Source organism: Anomaloglossus baeobatrachus, chromosome 1 (assembly GCF_048569485.1).
Source record: "Anomaloglossus baeobatrachus isolate aAnoBae1 chromosome 1, aAnoBae1.hap1, whole genome shotgun sequence".
NCBI lineage: Eukaryota > Metazoa > Chordata > Amphibia > Anura > Aromobatidae > Anomaloglossus > Anomaloglossus baeobatrachus.
The window spans coordinates 971,347,644-971,365,737 of record NC_134353.1 but is presented as its reverse complement, the minus strand read 5'-3'; the positions used below and the strand labels follow the sequence as shown (position 1 = coordinate 971,365,737).

General features: G+C 49.7%; 1 protein-coding gene across 1 annotated transcript in view; it reads right to left on the bottom strand.

Moving 5' to 3' along the window:
- Positions 1-5,340: 5,340 nt before the first annotated feature.
- The window catches only part of LOC142265621 (receptor-type tyrosine-protein phosphatase kappa-like), a 261,979-nt gene continuing 249,225 nt past the window's right edge, over positions 5,341-18,094 (bottom strand). The window contains exons 22-30 of the mRNA XM_075332279.1: positions 15,747-15,882; positions 14,771-14,920; positions 14,012-14,111; positions 13,507-13,586; positions 10,802-10,936; positions 10,358-10,483; positions 8,276-8,433; positions 7,796-7,931; positions 5,341-7,666 (exon numbers count right to left, since the gene is read on the bottom strand). Of these exons, the coding sequence (XP_075188394.1) occupies positions 7,592-7,666; positions 7,796-7,931; positions 8,276-8,433; positions 10,358-10,483; positions 10,802-10,936; positions 13,507-13,586; positions 14,012-14,111; positions 14,771-14,920; positions 15,747-15,882 (1,096 nt within the window). The 3' untranslated portion in view covers positions 5,341-7,591. The remainder of the gene's footprint in view (positions 7,667-7,795; positions 7,932-8,275; positions 8,434-10,357; positions 10,484-10,801; positions 10,937-13,506; positions 13,587-14,011; positions 14,112-14,770; positions 14,921-15,746; positions 15,883-18,094) is intronic.

The window sequence follows — 18,094 nt, the reverse complement described above, 5'->3', positions numbered from 1 at the left end:
ACCAAAATAGTAGGGTCAGCATAAAATGAGGACCTTAGATAACTTAGTGAGAGGATTCATTAAAAGTGTACCCAGAGTGATGGATATCCTAGGTATAGAACTATGATAGCAGCAGTGGCTCTAACGGTGCGGTGGTCAGCCAACACAAAATATGGGAGATATACTAGATGAATATCTCGGGGAAGCCATTCTTCTAAACCAACAAACTGGCAAGATACTGGTCTGAGTTATAAACCTGTGAATATTACATGTTATAAAGGAGAAACATCCACAGTAGAAGGAGAACTTGGTTCCTTAATGCAAGATAAATATGGAACTAGAGCTGAGGCGGCCAAGCTAATGTGGTCGGATAAATATGTACAGGTACGTCTAAAGCGGGCTTTACACGAGACGATAGATTGTGCGATATGTCGTTGGGGTCACGGTTTTCGTGACGCACATCTGGCATGGTTTCGTGTGACACCTCCTAGCGACGCAGTATCACTCACAAATCGTGAGTCGTGTACTCGTCGCTAGGTTTCATATAATTGTTTAATTAAAATGGCGGCGGTTGTTCATCGTTTCCGTGGCATCACACGTTGCTACGTGTGACACCGCGGGAACGATGAACAGCAGCTTTACCTGCCTCCCACGGCACCCGACGGCTTAACCCCTTAACGACCCATGACGTACTAGATACGTCATGGATCGTGTCCCGGTAAGCCCCGCCCCCTGCCGCCGGCGGGCGGCGGCGAGACGCGCACATATCAGCTGTTATCAACAGCTGATATGTGTGCCTGCTAGCCGCTGGTGGAATCGCTTCCACCCGCGGCCATTAACCCCTTACATTGTATATGGGCGCCGCCATGACAGTGACTTACCGCGCCCCCGCCGGAAGTCACGTGACATGATCACGTGACTTTCGGCGGTTGCCATGGTAGCACAGGGTCATGTGATGACGCCTGTGGCTAACATGAGTCACTTCCTCTCAATGCCAGAATACAGCCGGCATTGAAAGTGAAGCAGCAAATCTGCAGTTCTCAGCTCTGTAGCTGAGATCTGCAGATTGTGCAAAGCGATTGGATTGCTGATCGCAATAGCCCCCTAGGGGGACTAGTAAAATAAAAAAAAAAGTAAAAAAAAAAGTTTTAAAAAATTAAAAAAAAATAAAAAAACCTAAAAGTTCAAATCACCCCCCTTTCACCCCATTGAAAATTAAAGGGTTAAAAAAATAAAAAATACACACATATTTAGTATCGCCACGTTCAGAAATGCCCGATCTATCAAAATATAAAATCAATGAATCTGATCAGTAAACGGCGTAGTGGCAAAAAAATTCCAAACGCCAAAATTACGTTTTTTGGTCGCCGCAAATTTTGCGCAAAATGAAATAACAGGCGATCAAAACGTAGCATCTGCGCAAAAATGGTACCGTTAAGAACGTCAGGTCAAGATGCAAAAAATAAGCCATCACTGAGCCTCAGATCCTGAAAAATGAGAACGCTACGGGTTTTGGAAAATGGCGCAAAACGTGCGCCACGTTTTTCGGACAAGCTTGTGAATTTTTTTTAACCCCTTAGATACAAGTAAACCTATACATGTTTGGTGTCTATAAACTCGCACCGACCTCAGTCATCACACCGACACATCAGTTTTACCATATAGTGAACACGGTGAATAAAATATCCCAAAAACTATTGTACAATCCCACTTTTTTTGCAATTTTTTCGCACTTGGAATTTTTTTGCCGTTTTCCAGTACACTATATGGTAAAACTTATGGTTTCATTTAAAAGTACAACTCGTCCTGCAAAAAACAAGCCCTCATATGGCAAGATTGATGGAAAAATAAAAAAGTTACGCCTCTCGGAAGAAGGGGAGCAAAAAACAAAAACGCAAAAACGGAAAGTGCCCGGGGGCTGAAGGGGTTAATGGAAGGAAGGAGGTGGGCGGGATGTTTACATTCCGCTGATCTCCGCCCCTCCGCTTCTATTGGCCGCCTGCCGTGTGACATCGCTGTGACGCCAAACGTCCCGCCCACTCCAGGAAGTGGACGTTCGTCACCCACAGCGAGGTCATCCGGAAGGTAAGTACGTGTGACGGGGGTTCAACGGGTTTGTGCGCCATGGGCAACTAATTGCCCGTGACGCAAAAACGACGGGGGCGGGTACGATCGATTGTGCTATCGCACAAACTATCGTCTCGTGTAAAGCAGGCTTAATACCAACCAACGCCCAGGGCAGCCGTAAGCGTTCTATGTGGGATCTTGTAATCTGGAGTACAGGAGCAGATTTTGGATATAAGTTTTTCCAGACACAAGATTCAATTAATTTACGAGCCAGATGTAAAATGATAAAGAAGGCCAATTCAGAAAGCACTGAAGCCACTAATTGTAATAAGCTTTTAATAACTTTAGAAGCACCGGTAGAAACAGATCAAAGGTTATTTTCTGTAAGAGCCTATGTGTCTGGTACTGACCCGATAGGTCACTTCTACATAGAAATAAAAGATGGAGGATCAGGCTGTAGAACTCTATATGCTCGCAGAAGTGAAACATTAGGTCAACCTCTCCTATACTGATACCTTAGTCATGGAAACAGGGTATACAGATAGAAATGAGTGGCTGGAGTGGATGAGCATACCTCCCAACCGTCCTGGATTCTGCGGGACTGTCCCGATTTGGAAGTTATGTCCCGCAGTCCTGTGGCTCACAGCTGATATCCCGTCTCCTTCCCTCAGTGCAGTGAATAAATTAAATCCTCATCTGCTCTGGTTTTCTGGGATGGCTGGGACTCAAACTCATGAACTCATTGTCCATAGGCAGCAGCTCTATCAGTGAGCTACTGCCTCTATTGTAAAACATAGGAAGATTTGGTAATCTTGACCTCTGTATTGCAGTAGAGAAACCAGAAGCAGATTATTCAGCTGCAAAGATGGATGATGGATACATGGATAGATAGATAGATTCATGAATAGATGGATAGGGATATCCAATAGATAATAGATACTATAGGAATAAAGACAGCGTGTGTGCTTCCAACCAATCACAGACACTGTCACATAGGGTGTGGGTGCGGTCTGACTGTAACCAATCACAGACGCCGGGACTGACAGTGGGCGGTGGAAGCAGTGAATATGTATGAGGGTTAATGAGAGAGCCCAGAAACAGTGTGACAGCCACAGGGAAGGTCAGTAAGTAGGACAGTCCTGCTTAACTCCTTATTTACCCTAGTTATCCAGTACGGACCCCAAACTTTACAGTTCGGGTTTGGCCATTACTAATTAAGACGGAAACTTCTCTGACAATATACAGTACAGACCAAATGTTTGGACACACCTTCTCATTCAAAGAGTTTTCTTTATTTTCATGACTCTGAAAATTGTAGATTCACATTGAAGGCACCAAATTTATGAATTAACACATGTGGAATGAAAGACTTAACAAAACAGTGTGAAACAACTGAAAATATGTCTTATATTCTAGGTCAGTGTTTCTCAACTTCAGTCCTCAAGACCCACCAACAGATCATGTTTTCAGGTTTTCCTCAATCAGGTTTTCAGGCTTTCATTAATGTTGCACAGGTGATGGAATTATACCTTGTATAATATTGAGGAAAACCTGAAAACATGACCTGTTGATGGGTCTTGAGGACTGGAGTTGAGAAACACTGTTCTAGGTTCTTCAAAGTAGCCACCTTTTGCTTTGATTACTACTTTGCACACTTTTGGCATTCTCTTGATGAGCTTCAAGAGGCAGTCACCGGAAATGGTTCTCCAACAGTCTTGAAGGAGTTCCCAGAGATGCTTAGCACTTGGTGGCCCTTTTGCCTTCACTCTGCGGTCCAGCTCTCCCCAAACCATCTCGATTGGGTTCAGGTCTGGTGACTGTGGACCCAGGTCATCTGGTGTAGCACCCCATCACTCTCCTTCTTAGTCAAATAGCCCTTAAACAGCCTGGAGGTGTGTTTGGGGTCATTGTCCTGTTGAAAAATAAATGATGGTCCAACTAAACGCAAACCAGATGGAATAGCACGCCGCTGCAAGATGCTGTGGTAGCCATGCTGGTTCAGTATGCCTTCAATTTTGAATAAATCCCCAACAGTGTCCCCAGCAAAGCACCCCCACACCATCACACCTCCTCCTCCATTTTTCACGGTGGGAACCAGGCATGTAGAGTCCATCCGTTCACCCTTTCTGCGTCACACAAAGACACGGTGGTTGGATCCAAAGATCTCATCAGAGCAAAGCACAGATTTCTACTGGTCTAATGTCCATTCCTTGTGTTCTTTAGCCCAAATAAGTCTCTTCTGCTTGTTGCCTGTCCTTAGCAGTGGTTTCCTAGCAGCTATTTTACCATGAAGGCCTGCTGCACAAAGACTCCTCTTAACAGTTGTTCTAGAGATGTGTCTGCTGCTAGAACTCTGTGTGGCATTGACCTGGTCTCTAATCTGAGCTGCTGTTAACCTGCGATTTCTGAGGCTGGTAACTTGGATAAACTTATCCTTTGCAGCAGAGGTGACTCTTGGTCTTCCTTTTCTGGAGCGGTCCTCATGTGAGCAAGTTTCTTTGTAGCGTTTGATGGTTTTTGCCACAGCACTTGGGGACACTTTCAAAGTTTTCCCAATTTTTCGGACTGACTGACCTTCATTTCTTAAAGTAACGATGGCTGCTCGTTTTTCTTTATTTAGCTGCTTTTTTTCTTGCCATAATACAAATTCTAACAGTCTATTCAGTAGGACTATCAGCTGTGTATCCACCAGATGTCTGCACAACACAACTGATGGTCCCAACTCCATTTATAAGGCAAGAAATCCCACTTATTAAACCTGACAGGGCGCACCTGTGAAGTGAAGACCATTTCCGGTGACTACCTCTTGAAGCTCATCAAGAGAATGCCAAGAGTGTGCAAAGCAGTAATCAAAGCAAAAGGTGGCGACTGTGAAGAACCTAGAATATAAGACATATTGTCAGTTGTGTCACACTTTTTTGTTAAGTATTTCATTCCACATGTGTTAATTCATAGTTTTGATGCCTTCAATGTGAATCTACAATCAGAGTCATGAAAATAAAGAAAACTTTTAAAGAGAAGGTGTGTCCAAACTTTTGGTCTGTACTGTCTAATAATATTTACAGGACTGATACAAAGTAGCAAAAAGTATGTGCACAGGAATACATACTGTACATATAGTTATAGTCATACTGGTATATTCAGTCACAGACGAAAGTCTTGGCACCCAGGACATTGTTCCAGAAAATGAAGTATTTCTCACAGAAAATGATTTCAATAACACATGATTTATTATACACGGTTATTTCCTTTGTATGTATTGGAAAAACACAAAAAATAGAGAATAAAAGGCAAATTGGACATAATTTCACATAAAATCCCAAAGATGACTGTATCAGTGTAAACACGGCCGTGCTGTCATTGTGCAGCGGTTCTAGTGCCGCCATACAACTGCATGATCCTCCGCTGCTCTCCGTGCGCCCTCACACCCCATGTAACAGGATCTGCACAGTCGCCCTCCATCTTGGCCGTCCACCGGTGATAGGCGCAGAGGGAAGGGTTAACCTCAGAATATACAAGGAACACTGAGAACAAGAATTGTCCAGCACTAATATAATATCACACTCTGCATGCCGTCCTGACCCCCGGAGCTCACAATCTAAATCCAGCACAAAACCCAGAGGAAAACTCTGAGTCTATGGTGCAGGGCTCCTCACTCCAGGGGATGGTGCAGGGCTCCTCACTCCAGTGTATGGTGCAGGACTACTCATCTCTGGGGCCTCCATTGTATAGCGCAGGGCTCCTCACTCCAGGGGATGGTGCTTCTCATCTCTGGGGCCCCCAGTATATGGTGCAGGGTTCCTCGTCCCATGGGCCTCAGGGAATGGTGCAGGGCTCCTAATCCTTGGTTCCTCAGTGTATGGTGCAGGGTTCCTCGTCCCATGGGCCTCAGGGAATGGTGCAGGGCTCCTAATCCTTGGTTCCTCAGTATATGGTGCAGGGTTCCTCGTCCCATGGGCCTCAGGGAATGGTGCAGGGCTCCTAATCCTTGGTACCTCAGTGTATGGTGCAGGGTTCCTCGTCCCATGGGCCTCAGGGAATGGTGCAGGGCTCCTAATCCTTGGTTCCTCAGTGTATGGTGCAGGGTTCCTCATCCCAGGGACCTCAGGGAATGGTGCAGGGCTCCTAATCCTTGGTTCCTCAGTATATGGTGCAGGTTTTCTCCTCCCAGGGACCTCAGTGTATGGTGCAGGACTCCTCACCCCAGGGACCTCAGTGTATGGTTCAGGGTTCTTCCTCCCAGGGACCTCAGTGTATGGTGCAGGGTTCCTCCTCCCAGGGACCTCAGTGTATGGTGCAGGGTTCCTCCTCCCAGGGACCCCAGTGTATGGTGCAGGGTTCCTCCTTCCAGGGACCTCAGGGGATGGTGCAGGGCTCCTCATCACAGGGATCTCAGTGTATGGTGCAGGGCTCCTCATCCCAGGGACCTCAGTGTATGGTGCAGGGCTCCTCATCTTTGGGGCCCTCTGTGTATGGTGCAGGGCTCCTAATCCTTGGTTCCTCAGTGTATGGTGCAGGGCTCCTCATTTCTGGGGCCCCCAGTGTCTGGCTCCTGCAGTGCATAGCCCACACCTAGTCATCCCGGGGGCTCCAATCTCATTGTGCACCACTTGCTTTTTGGGACCCCTGTGTGATGACTCAGTGTCTGACTACTTGTGTGGGGGTGAACTGTTCTTAATTCAGCCAGACATATTGTTTCTTTGGTAAATCCAGAAAAGTTAGCCTTTGTTTCATGTCAGACAGACCAGAGCTCTGTTGTCTGTTAAATGTGGATTGCTTCAGCCCTTTTGACTACATAATTCAGAGGAAAATTATGCAGTCGGATTGACCTAGCGACCAATGAGAGAGCAGCCATCTCCACCAATCCTTTAAGAGACAATATCCTGAAATGAGAACTTAGGAGAATAAAAGGCCTTGGCTCCTGTCCCCATGTTCATTCTATAGGACTTCAGCCTAAGGTGCACGGTTCCAGCTGGAGGATCACAGAACTGCTTCACTGCTCAATGATGAGCACACAAATTTGCTTTAAGAACTCAGGTTGGGACAATTTGGTCACCTGGCTACATATCTTTCTGTGCTTGGTCAGCTTCCTAAGCTTGCCGCTATCTCTTCTCAGTGGCGGAGTGCTATTGGATTGGGATAGATGGCCCTGGAAGCCCCACAGTTATGAAGACTCTAATCCCTGTGTGTTGTCTGAGTCGTATTCTGCCCACAGGGAAGGAATGCGGGCGTTCAGTGGGATGAGCCCTGGTCCGTGTGGTCTTTCTGAACAAAGCCAGGCCAGTGGATGAGAGCACCCACTGACCCTTGTGTCTCCACACGAGAGCACCCACTGACCCTTGTGTCTCCACACCCTGCTCTTAATGTCACACACAGAAATGGTCTCCAAGGGCCCGGTGCTGATGATTGGATAAGAGGAGTCTGCAGTGATCAGATCAGAGTGTGATGAGGAGTAAGGTCCGGCAGGTACCAGTCAGTGAATAGACCTCCTCCTCCCCCTCCTTCTCCTTCTCCTCCTCCTCTTCCTCCTCCATAGATGACTCAGCTACTTGAAGTTTCCATAAGTCTCAAATGAATCCAGATAACTGCAAGCAAGCGAGTAACAAAAGGAGAACTGCGCCTGCAATGAGAGGACGCCGGGTGAGATCAGTAAACAGCAGGTGACACATCTGTGCCCACAAGCACTAAACCCTGCTCCACCTGCACTCTGCAGAGGAGTCAACTCCCCCATCAGCCCCTCAGCTCTTACCTTACTAGGAATAAACTGGCAGCGTCTCTTCTTGAGCGAGCGGACGGCCTGCGACACGTCTATGGTAACATCGCTGCGGACCTGATCGCACAACACCAGACCGGCACAAAACAGCCCGGAGCGGCTCGCCCCATCCCTGCCGAGACAGAGGGTCATAAGGATCTGCAACCGACAAAGAGCAGAAACCGGGACCAGCAGCAGTTATGGGTCATCACATACTGCAGTCACCTCCAGAGCTGCGGTCACTATTCTGCTGTTACATCATACCTTATCCTCCAGTCACCTCCAGAGCTGCAGTCACTATTCTGCTGATATATCATGTCTTATCCCAGTTACCTCCAGAGCTGCGGTCACAATTCAGCTGTTACATTGTGTCTTGTCCCACAGTCACCTCCAGAGCTGCAGTCACTATTCTGCCGGTCTGAGTGACCTCTGTTGGGGGCAGACATCACGCTCACTGCTGCCCCTTGTGGCACTTACTTGCAGGTGACCAGGATGTGGCTCTCCTCAGTCTGCTGCTGACATTTTTCCACCTCCCCGATCATGGTGACTATAGTGGCTGGATTATTTGGGAGATCCTGGTCCAGGGGCCATGAGTCCAGCTGCCACAAGGTCACGTCCAGTCTGGAGTTTGATGCCTGCAAGGTAACAACCCCCAAGATTAGTCCCATGACTCTCTCTCTGCTGCCGCCCCTTGCACACTCCCCTCACTCTCCCGCCGCACACTCCCCTTGCTCTCCCGCCGCACACTCCCCTTGCTCTCCCGCCGCACACTCCCCTCGCTCTCCCGCCGCACACTCCCCTCGCTCTCCCGCCGCACACTCCCCTCGCTCTCCAACCGCACACTCCCCTCGCTCTCCCGCCGCACACTCCCCTCGCTCTCCCGCCGCACACTCCCCTCGCTCTCCCGCCGCACACTCCCCTCGCTCTCCCGCCGCACACTCACCTCGCTCTCCCGCCGCACACTCACCTCGCTCTCCCGCCGCACACTCACCTCGCTCTCATGCCGCACACTCACCTCGCTCTCACGCCGCACACTCACCTCGCTCTCACGCCGCACACTCCCCTCGCTCTCCCGCCGCACACTCCCCTCGCTCTCCCGCCGCACACTCCCCTGTTGTGAATGTCAGTTATCCTTTTGCTGCTGTGAGGCTCCCTCTTGTGACCAGGAATGGTTTGGACAGAGACCAGGTGTGTTGGAGCAATGGGCGCTTCCACTGCTAATTCTCTGCCTATATAAACCCTGGTCTACTAGCAGGCTGAGCCAGATGTCATTTGTTCTTTGTTCACCAGCCTTCTCATCCTGCTCTAGACCACATCTACCTCAGATAAGTGCTTGGCTCATAATTATGTTGTTTTGTTCTTTTTGCTCTTATCTGAGTTTGTCATTTACTGTGGTTATTGTCAGTTTATTTGCATGCAGGAATCTTCCCTCTCAGTTGCTTAGCTGGGAAGCTCCCTGCAGCTATGTTTGGAGTATTGCTCCTATAAGTCCATGTGTTTGTTGCTTCTTGAATTTGTAATAATTCCTGCTTTCTGTTCATTGGTATGACAAGAGCGCCTGGTATAGGACGGAGTTCAGATCGAGCGATCTGAGGGCTTTTTGTACTATCAGGAATTTGGATTTTTGTAGGGTTTTTCTCTGGCCACCATCAGTCCCTTTCCTATCGTGTCCTATTTAGTCAGTGGGGCCTCACCTTTGCTAATCCTATCATCTATCTGTGTATTGTGTTTTCCTATATCACGCAGTTTTTGAATGTGGGGGGCTTGCTATTCTTGTCTATTTTCTGAGGCAGAGAGTTATTCATCTTTCCTTCCTTTAGAATAGCTAGTTCTCCGGCTGGGTTCGCAGTGCATAGGATGTTAGTTCACCCCTCGGCTACTTCTAGTGTTGATGGTTAGTAAGGGGATGGCAGCCAGATTAGTTGCCAATGCTCTTGTGACCTTTTTACCAATGATTTATGGTGATCTTCCATGGTTCCGGATCATAACACTCCCCTCGCTCTCCCGCCGCACACTCCCCTCGCTCTCCCGCCGCACACTCCCCTCCCTATCCCCGTGCACACTCCCCTCGCTCTCCCCCGTGCACACTCCCCTCACTCTCCCGCCGCACAATCCCCTCGCTCTCCCCTGTGCACACTCCCCTCGCTCTCCCCCGTGCACACTCCCTTTGCTCTCCCCCGTGCACACTCCCCTCGCTCTCCCCCGTGCACACTCCCCTCGCTCTCCCCCGTGCACACTCCCCTCGCTCTCCCCCGTGCACACTCCCCTCGCTCTCCCCCGTGCACACTCCCCTCGCTCTCCCCCGTGCACACTCCCCTCGCTCTCTCCGGTGCACATTTCCCTCGCTCTCCCCGGTGCACACTCCCCTCGCTCTCCCGCAGCACACTCCCCTCGCTCTCCCGCCACACACTCCCCTTGCTCTCCCACCACACACTCACCTTGCTCTCCCGACGCACACTCACCTTGCTCTCTCGCCGCACACTCACCTTGCTCTCCCGCCGCACACTCACCTCGCTCTCCCGCCGCACACTCACATCACTCTCCCCCGTGCACACTCACCTCGCTCTCCCGCCGCAGACTCAGTGACCTCCGCCTGTAGCCGTCTTCTGACCTCCTTACCAATGCCGTGACAGTGAAGTTGCCAAAGCGGCAAAAACCTTCATCCGGCCAAAAACGCGAACAGTCCTGGAAAGATCAGATCATTACAGTGTATTACTGCAGACAACGCTCTGCGAGGTAAACACAGCAGCACACAGCTCTGTCTGGGTTCACTAAATGTAATGTAACTGTACCAATCCTCCAGCTGTGAGAAATACTGGAACTTATTCTCAGGTTTTACAGATTCACTGACAGCAAGCAGAGATATTGAAAATGATGAAGGATTACAAGACAATGTAAATAGGAAACTTACAGAAATACTCTCCGGCCATGGTGCAGCCATATTGTCCCTATTTGTTGATAGGCAGGGGCAGGGTTAATCAGGGGCGGAGAGATGGCACTAACCTGCGGTAGGTCCTGCGCTCGGTGCATCATCACCACTGACGTACACTTGTAGTCCCAGATCAGGGACCAGAAATCCACCAGAGTCTCCTTCATGGGAAGCTGCGTGACGATCATCACGTCATCCAGAGAGTAAGACTGACAGAGAGAAAAGGCTGAGTAAGCTGACATAGAGGAGGACCAGGAGGCAAAACATCAAAGGCTGAGTGACCGAACATTGAGGAGGCCCGGGAATCGGTACCCCAAAGACTTAGTGACCCAACATGGAGGAGGACCAGGATGCAAGACATTAAAGGCTGAGGAAGTTGACATGGAGGAGGACCAGAAGTCGGGACCCCAAAGCCTGAGTGACCCAACATGGAGCAAGACCGGGATTGGGGCCCCAAAGACTTAGTGACCCAACATGGAGGAGGACCAGAAGGCAGGACATCAAAGGCTGAGTAAGCTGACATGGAGGAGGACCGAGAATCGGACCCCAAAGGCTAAGTTAGCTGACATGGAGGAAGACCAGGAATCAGACCCCAAAGGCTAAGTGAGCTGACATGGAGGAAGACTAGAAGTCGGGACCCCCAAGGCTGAGTGACCCAACATGGAGGAGGACCAGGAATCGGGGCCCCAAGGACTGAGTGACTCTGAGCTGCCCCCACGTCAGCAGCCGAGCTGCTCGGGTCCGGATCCGCGATGGCTCGAGGGGTCTCCGAACCCGGGGGTCATGCGGACACTCAAATAAAAAGGGGCGTAATATGTGCGGGAGATTGTTGTAAATAGTTAGTGACGCCACCCACGGTGCATGGTAATATGAAATATCACCACTGCTGCTGGGAGGCACCCGGGGGCGATGGAATAGCAGCTGGTTGTTAACCCCTCCGTGGGTAGGGGTGGATGCCCCGGGGCTCAGTGTCCAGGATACGGGGAGCGATGTAGGCCGGAGGTGGCATGCTGGGCCGGACCGGGGAATGTTGGTGTGCTAATGCTGAAGAATTGCACACGAGTCTGTGTCAGTGTCAGTGGCCGGCTGCCGTGTCCGGGTGTACTCGGGTCCCACACCCAGCTGGTGTACCAATGTCCCTTCCTCCGGCACTCTGTAGTTTTTCCTCACTTTTGGACAACTCCGTCTGGAACAGGGAAGTCCACTCCCGGTATATTTTGGTTGGGAGACGTGCCCGCGAAAACTGACCCTTGGGATTTCAGTGGGTGTTTGCGGATACCTTATCCCCCGCGGTGGGCTTCCGTTTCGCTCTATCTGGGCTAACACTTCTGGAGCTAGGCTTGAAACGTGCTCCCGGCCTGGTGAATTAGAGAAGGGGTTTACAACCGTCTTCTAACTAGGGTCCAGGTACCCCGCCTGTGCACAGTTTCGGGATCGGATCTCCGCGGTCGGTACCGACGTGCTCCAACCCTGTCCCGGTCCACTCTGGATCTCCCTCGACCGTACTCCCATTGCCTTTGGACACGGTCCACTGCTTGCCACTTAGCCAGTAGACCAGGGCCACTACCCTGGCTAACCTTCACTAGGCACAGCCTTGACCTCCAACTTCCACTTGAACTTCACTCAGACTTCAACTACCACTTGATCTTCCTACCCTGGGGGGTGGCTAGGATTTTGTGGCTGATGGGACCCAGTGTGGGATGGTGTTATGTGGGGTGTAGTATTCTTCTGTGACCACCTGTCGGCGCCAGGGCGTCACAACTCAACATGGAGGAAGACCAGAAAGCAGGACATCAAAGGCTGAGAGACCGAACATGGAGGGAGACTAGGAGGCAGGACATTAAAGGCTGAGTGTCCCAACATGGAGGAGGACTGGGAATCGGGACTTCAAAGGCTGAGTGAGCTGACATGGAGGAGAAACAGGAGTTGGGACCCCAAATGCTCAGTAACCCAATATGGAGTAGAACCAGGAGCCGGGACCGCAAATGCTGAGTGACCTGAAATGTAGGACCAGTGGTCAAGCCTCCTTAGCACTCTATCAGACCGTGCTTCTATACTTTACTGAGTCCCAATATTCTGACTGTTCCAACATACAGGCGCACCAGGAGCCTGGACCCCAAATGCTGAGTGACCCAACATGGAGGAGGACATGAAGTCGGGACCCCAAATGCTGAGTGAGTTATCATGATGAAAGACCAGGAGTCGGGACCCCAAATTCTGAGTGGGCTAACATGGAGTAGGACCAGGACCCAGGGCCCTAAATGCTGAGTGTCTGGTCATGGAGATTCACAATGAAGGAAGACCAGAAGTTGGGACACATTGGCCCGGAATCATCGTTACTGTTGCGCCTGTTTTATGTGTAGTTTTTCCAATCTTCTTATAGCTGTAATACAATGCCAATGTGTCCCTATATTATTGAGCGCCAGTGGATATGCTTTCGTAGTTATGTTGTTTTTTCGGTTGACGCCTGTTCACATTTGTGGAAGCTGCTGGTTCTGATATAGTTATAGTTTTGGGAGGAGGTATGAGGAGCTCTGGAGGAGCTGAGCGCTGACTGGAGGACTCCATAACTAACAGTATGTGCACTTAACACCATTCCCTGCAGCGGCCAGAGGCTTCGAGCTCCAGAAGTCCTGAAGTCCCCGGAATATAAGAGCTTTGGATATCGGAACCTGGGGCTCCTACATATTAGAATTATAGGGCCCCAACTAATGGACTCCTGTATATCACATCTGATCCCACACAACAGGGGCCCACAGTCTACAAGTATTCTCCTTACATTCACAAACACAGCATTGATGTACCCGGGGGCGCCATGTTGTGTCAATGCCGAAAACAGGATGGGTCGAAAGTGATCACCTGAGGAGAGAAGAGGAGAAATATCAGTGACCACGTCCATCACACTCACCTCATCCCCACGACGCGCCTATGCTAATGAGGTCATTAAACCAGGAAACACCCTAAAAATAAAAAAAAAATCACACCCAAAAAAGAAGATGCTTTCACCATATGTGATGAAATTTACTAGAATGCAGTGGTGATATGTGGTGATAAATACTAAAATTTGTGTGGATCCAGTGGTGGTGTGGAAGGGACTGGATGGGTCTCCTGAGGGTAATAATATTCCAGGTTTTGGTACAAGATATCTGGAGATAGTTACTGATCCTGGGATGTCATCTTTATCAGATCTGCAAAGCTCGCCACCCCCCTCCCCCCCATAATGTGCCAACATGGTGGTGATGGCGGTCCTGCAGCACCAGCTGACTTCTGTGTCCGGATCTTACTCGGCAGGATCTTTGGGTCGCGGTTCTTTCTCTGGTTTTCTGGTTTCTTCCCCTCTTTACATTGATAGATCTGATATACTTGTGTGATCTCCTTTAGAGCCTGAAAAACAGACAGTCTAATCAGTGGTGGCCATACCTGGTGCCCTGCGTCATCACCACTAGGACCAGCTGCTACCGGAGTGAGCCTAGGGCAGCGATCAGCATCCACTGAACCGCAAGACCACATGATCATAGGACAATATTATCAGGAGAAGCCATGAGAAATAATGCATGTCCCAAGGGATAATATAACACCCCCGTGCTCAAGTGTCATCACCACTAGGACCATGTGTTACCGGGATGAGCCTACAGCAGCAATCAGCGACCACCGCACCGCTGGACCACATGATCATGGGACTATAGTATCTAGAGGAGCCATGTTATATAGAAGATTCCCAAAGTGATGACCCCAGATGTTGATATAATGCCCGGAGCCCAGTGTCATCACCACTAGGACCACGTGTTACTGAGGTGAGCCTACATCAGCGACCACCAACCAATGCATCTGGACCACCAATCTTAGGACAATATCATTAGGATGTAAAATAGACCATCCCACAATGACGGCACCAGACGTGGATATAACGCTGGATGCCTCGTGCCATGACTTTTAGGGCCGGGAGTCACTCACCCTCCTGTAAGACCCCAATCTTAGTGCATTATTATCAGCAGGACCCCAGATGTGGATATCTTTTAATGTCCGATGCCCCGTGCTCTTACCTTGAATTCCTGGTCGTACCCGTCCATACCGGTGCGAGGATCCTGTCTGGTCATGTGACTGAGCTGTTTCTTCATGTCCGGAGCTGGCACACCGGTGGAGCCACACAGCAGGGTCTCCAGGAGGCCATCATACAGGAAGATGTACTGCTCCTGTGGTACAACTCACTATGAGTCCAGTCGCTCATTACAATATACACTGTCAGTAATGTTGCTGATATTTTCCGTCTCTTGTGCTTGCTCTGGGGTAGCCATGGTAACATCTAATGACTGACTCTGCATGCACTTCATATCATGTGACTTCAGCAGGATAACACAGCCAGGGTTACAAACACCCCATCATGGCTGACCTGCTGTGTCCTCCCTCACAGCCTTACCATGATGTTACTAGATGTTACCATGGCAGGAAGTCATGCTTGTCATTCCTGTGATGTTACCATGGTAACCCAAGAGCAAGCACAACATTTCCATAAGCAGCAGACAAGAGGTCAGGGAACGATGTATATTGGTATAATGAAGATAAATATCATCTGAGACTCCCTTAGGCCCGTGCGAACGATCAATGTTAGCAACGTTCTGGGTGCTGTTATTTTCCCAGCATCCAAACTGCAAACTGCATTGTACATTACAAGCACAGTGGATGGATTTATAGAAGCCTCCTGCCCTCTGTGCTTCTTTATAATGCTGCATACTCTGACCTGTGCTGCGGGTTTCCTATCCGCAACATTTCAACTTCTCATGGGAAAATACACTGCTTCCAGAGCGCAACATAACCCTGATCGTGGGCACATACCATTAAGAAGCCTTAGATTTCTGCCACACACAGATATACGGGCACATTGTCACCATCTGTCCACATACCACCTACACGCCCCACTACTTATGCTATGTGCCACACTGTGGTGGACAACACAAAGAGAGCCTTCACCCACATAGCAGACCCCATGGGGCGGAGATAAGCCACATATTGGCTGCGCACCTTGTCCTGCACCATGCTCACACGATTCTTCCGGAGCCGAAGGACACAGCCGAAAACATTCACCTTCCTCACAGCCCGCGCCATCTTTAGGAGGATATCCAAGGCCACAAACGTCCCGGTCCTACCGATCCCTGCACTGGAAATGTGGGACGGAAAAACATGGAGGATCTGGATATGGCACTAATTTATGGCACTAGTGTAGAGCATAAATGTATGGCATTGGTGTATGGCACAAATATATGGCACTGGTATATGGCACTCATGTATGGCACTGGTGCATGACACAAAAGGATGGCTCTCGTGTATAGGACAAACATATGGCACTGATTTATGGCACTAATTTATGGCACTGGTGTATGACACAAAAGGATGGCACTCATATATGGAACAAATGTATGGCACCGGTGTATGGCACAAATATATGACACTGGTGTATGGTAAAAATGTATGGCACTAGTGTATTGCACTAATATGGCACTGGTGTATGGTAAACATGTATGGCACTGGTGTATGGCACAAATATATGACACTGGTGTATGGTAAAAATGTATGACACTGGTGTATGGCACAAATATATGACACTGGTGTATGGTAAAAATGTATGGCACTAACATGGCACTGGTGTATGTCACATGGGGAGCCCATGTGGATCCAGAGCTATCCTACTAGATCTTTGGGGTATCTTAGGGGCAGATGCAGATTTAGCTGCCGCGATACCAGATTGAATGATGGTCACATATAGAAGAGGGAGAAATCTCAAAAAATGGCGGGAACAAAGCCTCTTGCTCTCACATCCCTACCAATACAGACAAGACACAACTTGGAGACCTATCTTAGAGTCTGGAGATTTACAAACCTTTCAGGCAGACAGCAGGACAGTGGCATCAATTACCTCCCATTTCCCCATAGTGTCTTTGCACAGCAGGGAGGTATGGTCCATGCAACATACAGGATGTGGCTTCAGTGTCTCACATGGGTCAAAAACACAAGACGTGTCCACTTCTATAACAGCTGATGGGCTCTTACTCACCCCGACTGAAGCAGGTAACAAATTGGAGGTTCTGTGGTGTGCAGAATAGTTTTTAGTTTTGATGGTGACGAAGGAGGAGGAAGCAGCAGCAGACGTGGTTGATTTGGTGGCTGGTGGTTGGATAGGTGCGCTAGTCCGCATTTTAGCGCAGTAAGATTCCCACAGTAATGCATGTTGGTTGCACATGTGGCGGTTCATGCATGTAGTAGTCAAGTTATTTAAAATTTTGCCTCTACTGACTCCTTGTTTTCAACGTTGGCAGATAAACTTTGGGTCATTCTTTGCGATCTCAAAAAAGACCCAGGATAGGCAACCCTTCCTGCTAACTGCAGACCCAGGACCGCTGCTGGTCACATCCAGAGTTGTGGCTGATGATGGCTTCTCATGGTTGCATCACTATATGTGTGACGCCCTGGTAAAACCAGTCACAGAAAGAGTTAATCCTCCTTGGCAGCTACACAATCCCCACACAGATGTACAGCAGCCAATCAGGCCCTACTCACCCCTTCCCCAGGAAAAGGGAGGGGGGCAAGAGGAGTTAAGGACGTGACAGAGCAGAATTTAGTTGAGTTGTGCTGCAGTCAGTGGAAAGCTGACAGGGGAGGCTTGCAGCTCCCCGGAGAAAGTGGTAGCTGGGGTTGGAGCCCTGGACTACCAGACTAGGTGGCTGTGAGGGCCACAGGTGACAGAGATCCGGCAGCCGGGAACCTGAGGCGACCGGGACAGGGTTGTAGCCCGCCGGTGCTGGGAGAGGGACCCGAGCCAGAGGCCGTTCAAACGGACTAGTCCAGACAAGAAAGAGACAGACAGAGTGTGGAAGGAAGGGCCCCTGGCTGTACATCTGGGTGTGGGACCCGAAGACACCCGCCAACGGTGACCGGCCATTTGGCAAGTTGGTTTACAAAGGACTCTGTGTTTTCTGACCACACACATCAGCCTAGCTTCATCCAACACCAAGACAACCGAACTGTGAGTTTCCTGCTCCCTGCAATCCCTGCCACTACCACAACTCCCAATTGGGCCCCGGGACTACAACTCCCCTACCCGTGGAGGGGATCCCACCTTGCTGCCCCACACCATCAGTCCCGGGCATGGGACCCAGAGGCAGGGGCGATGACACCATCTCATCACCGCAACCCACGGGTGGCGTCACAGACAATCTCCCTGTACATATTCCCCTTTTGTTGTAGAGCCTGGGATCACAGACCGGGTCACGTCACCGTGATACCTCTAGAAGCGACTCCATTAGCCCGTCTCTGAGTACCCCCTATCCCTGGGTGACACACATGCATTTGTGGGAATTGCTAATGTAACCTCC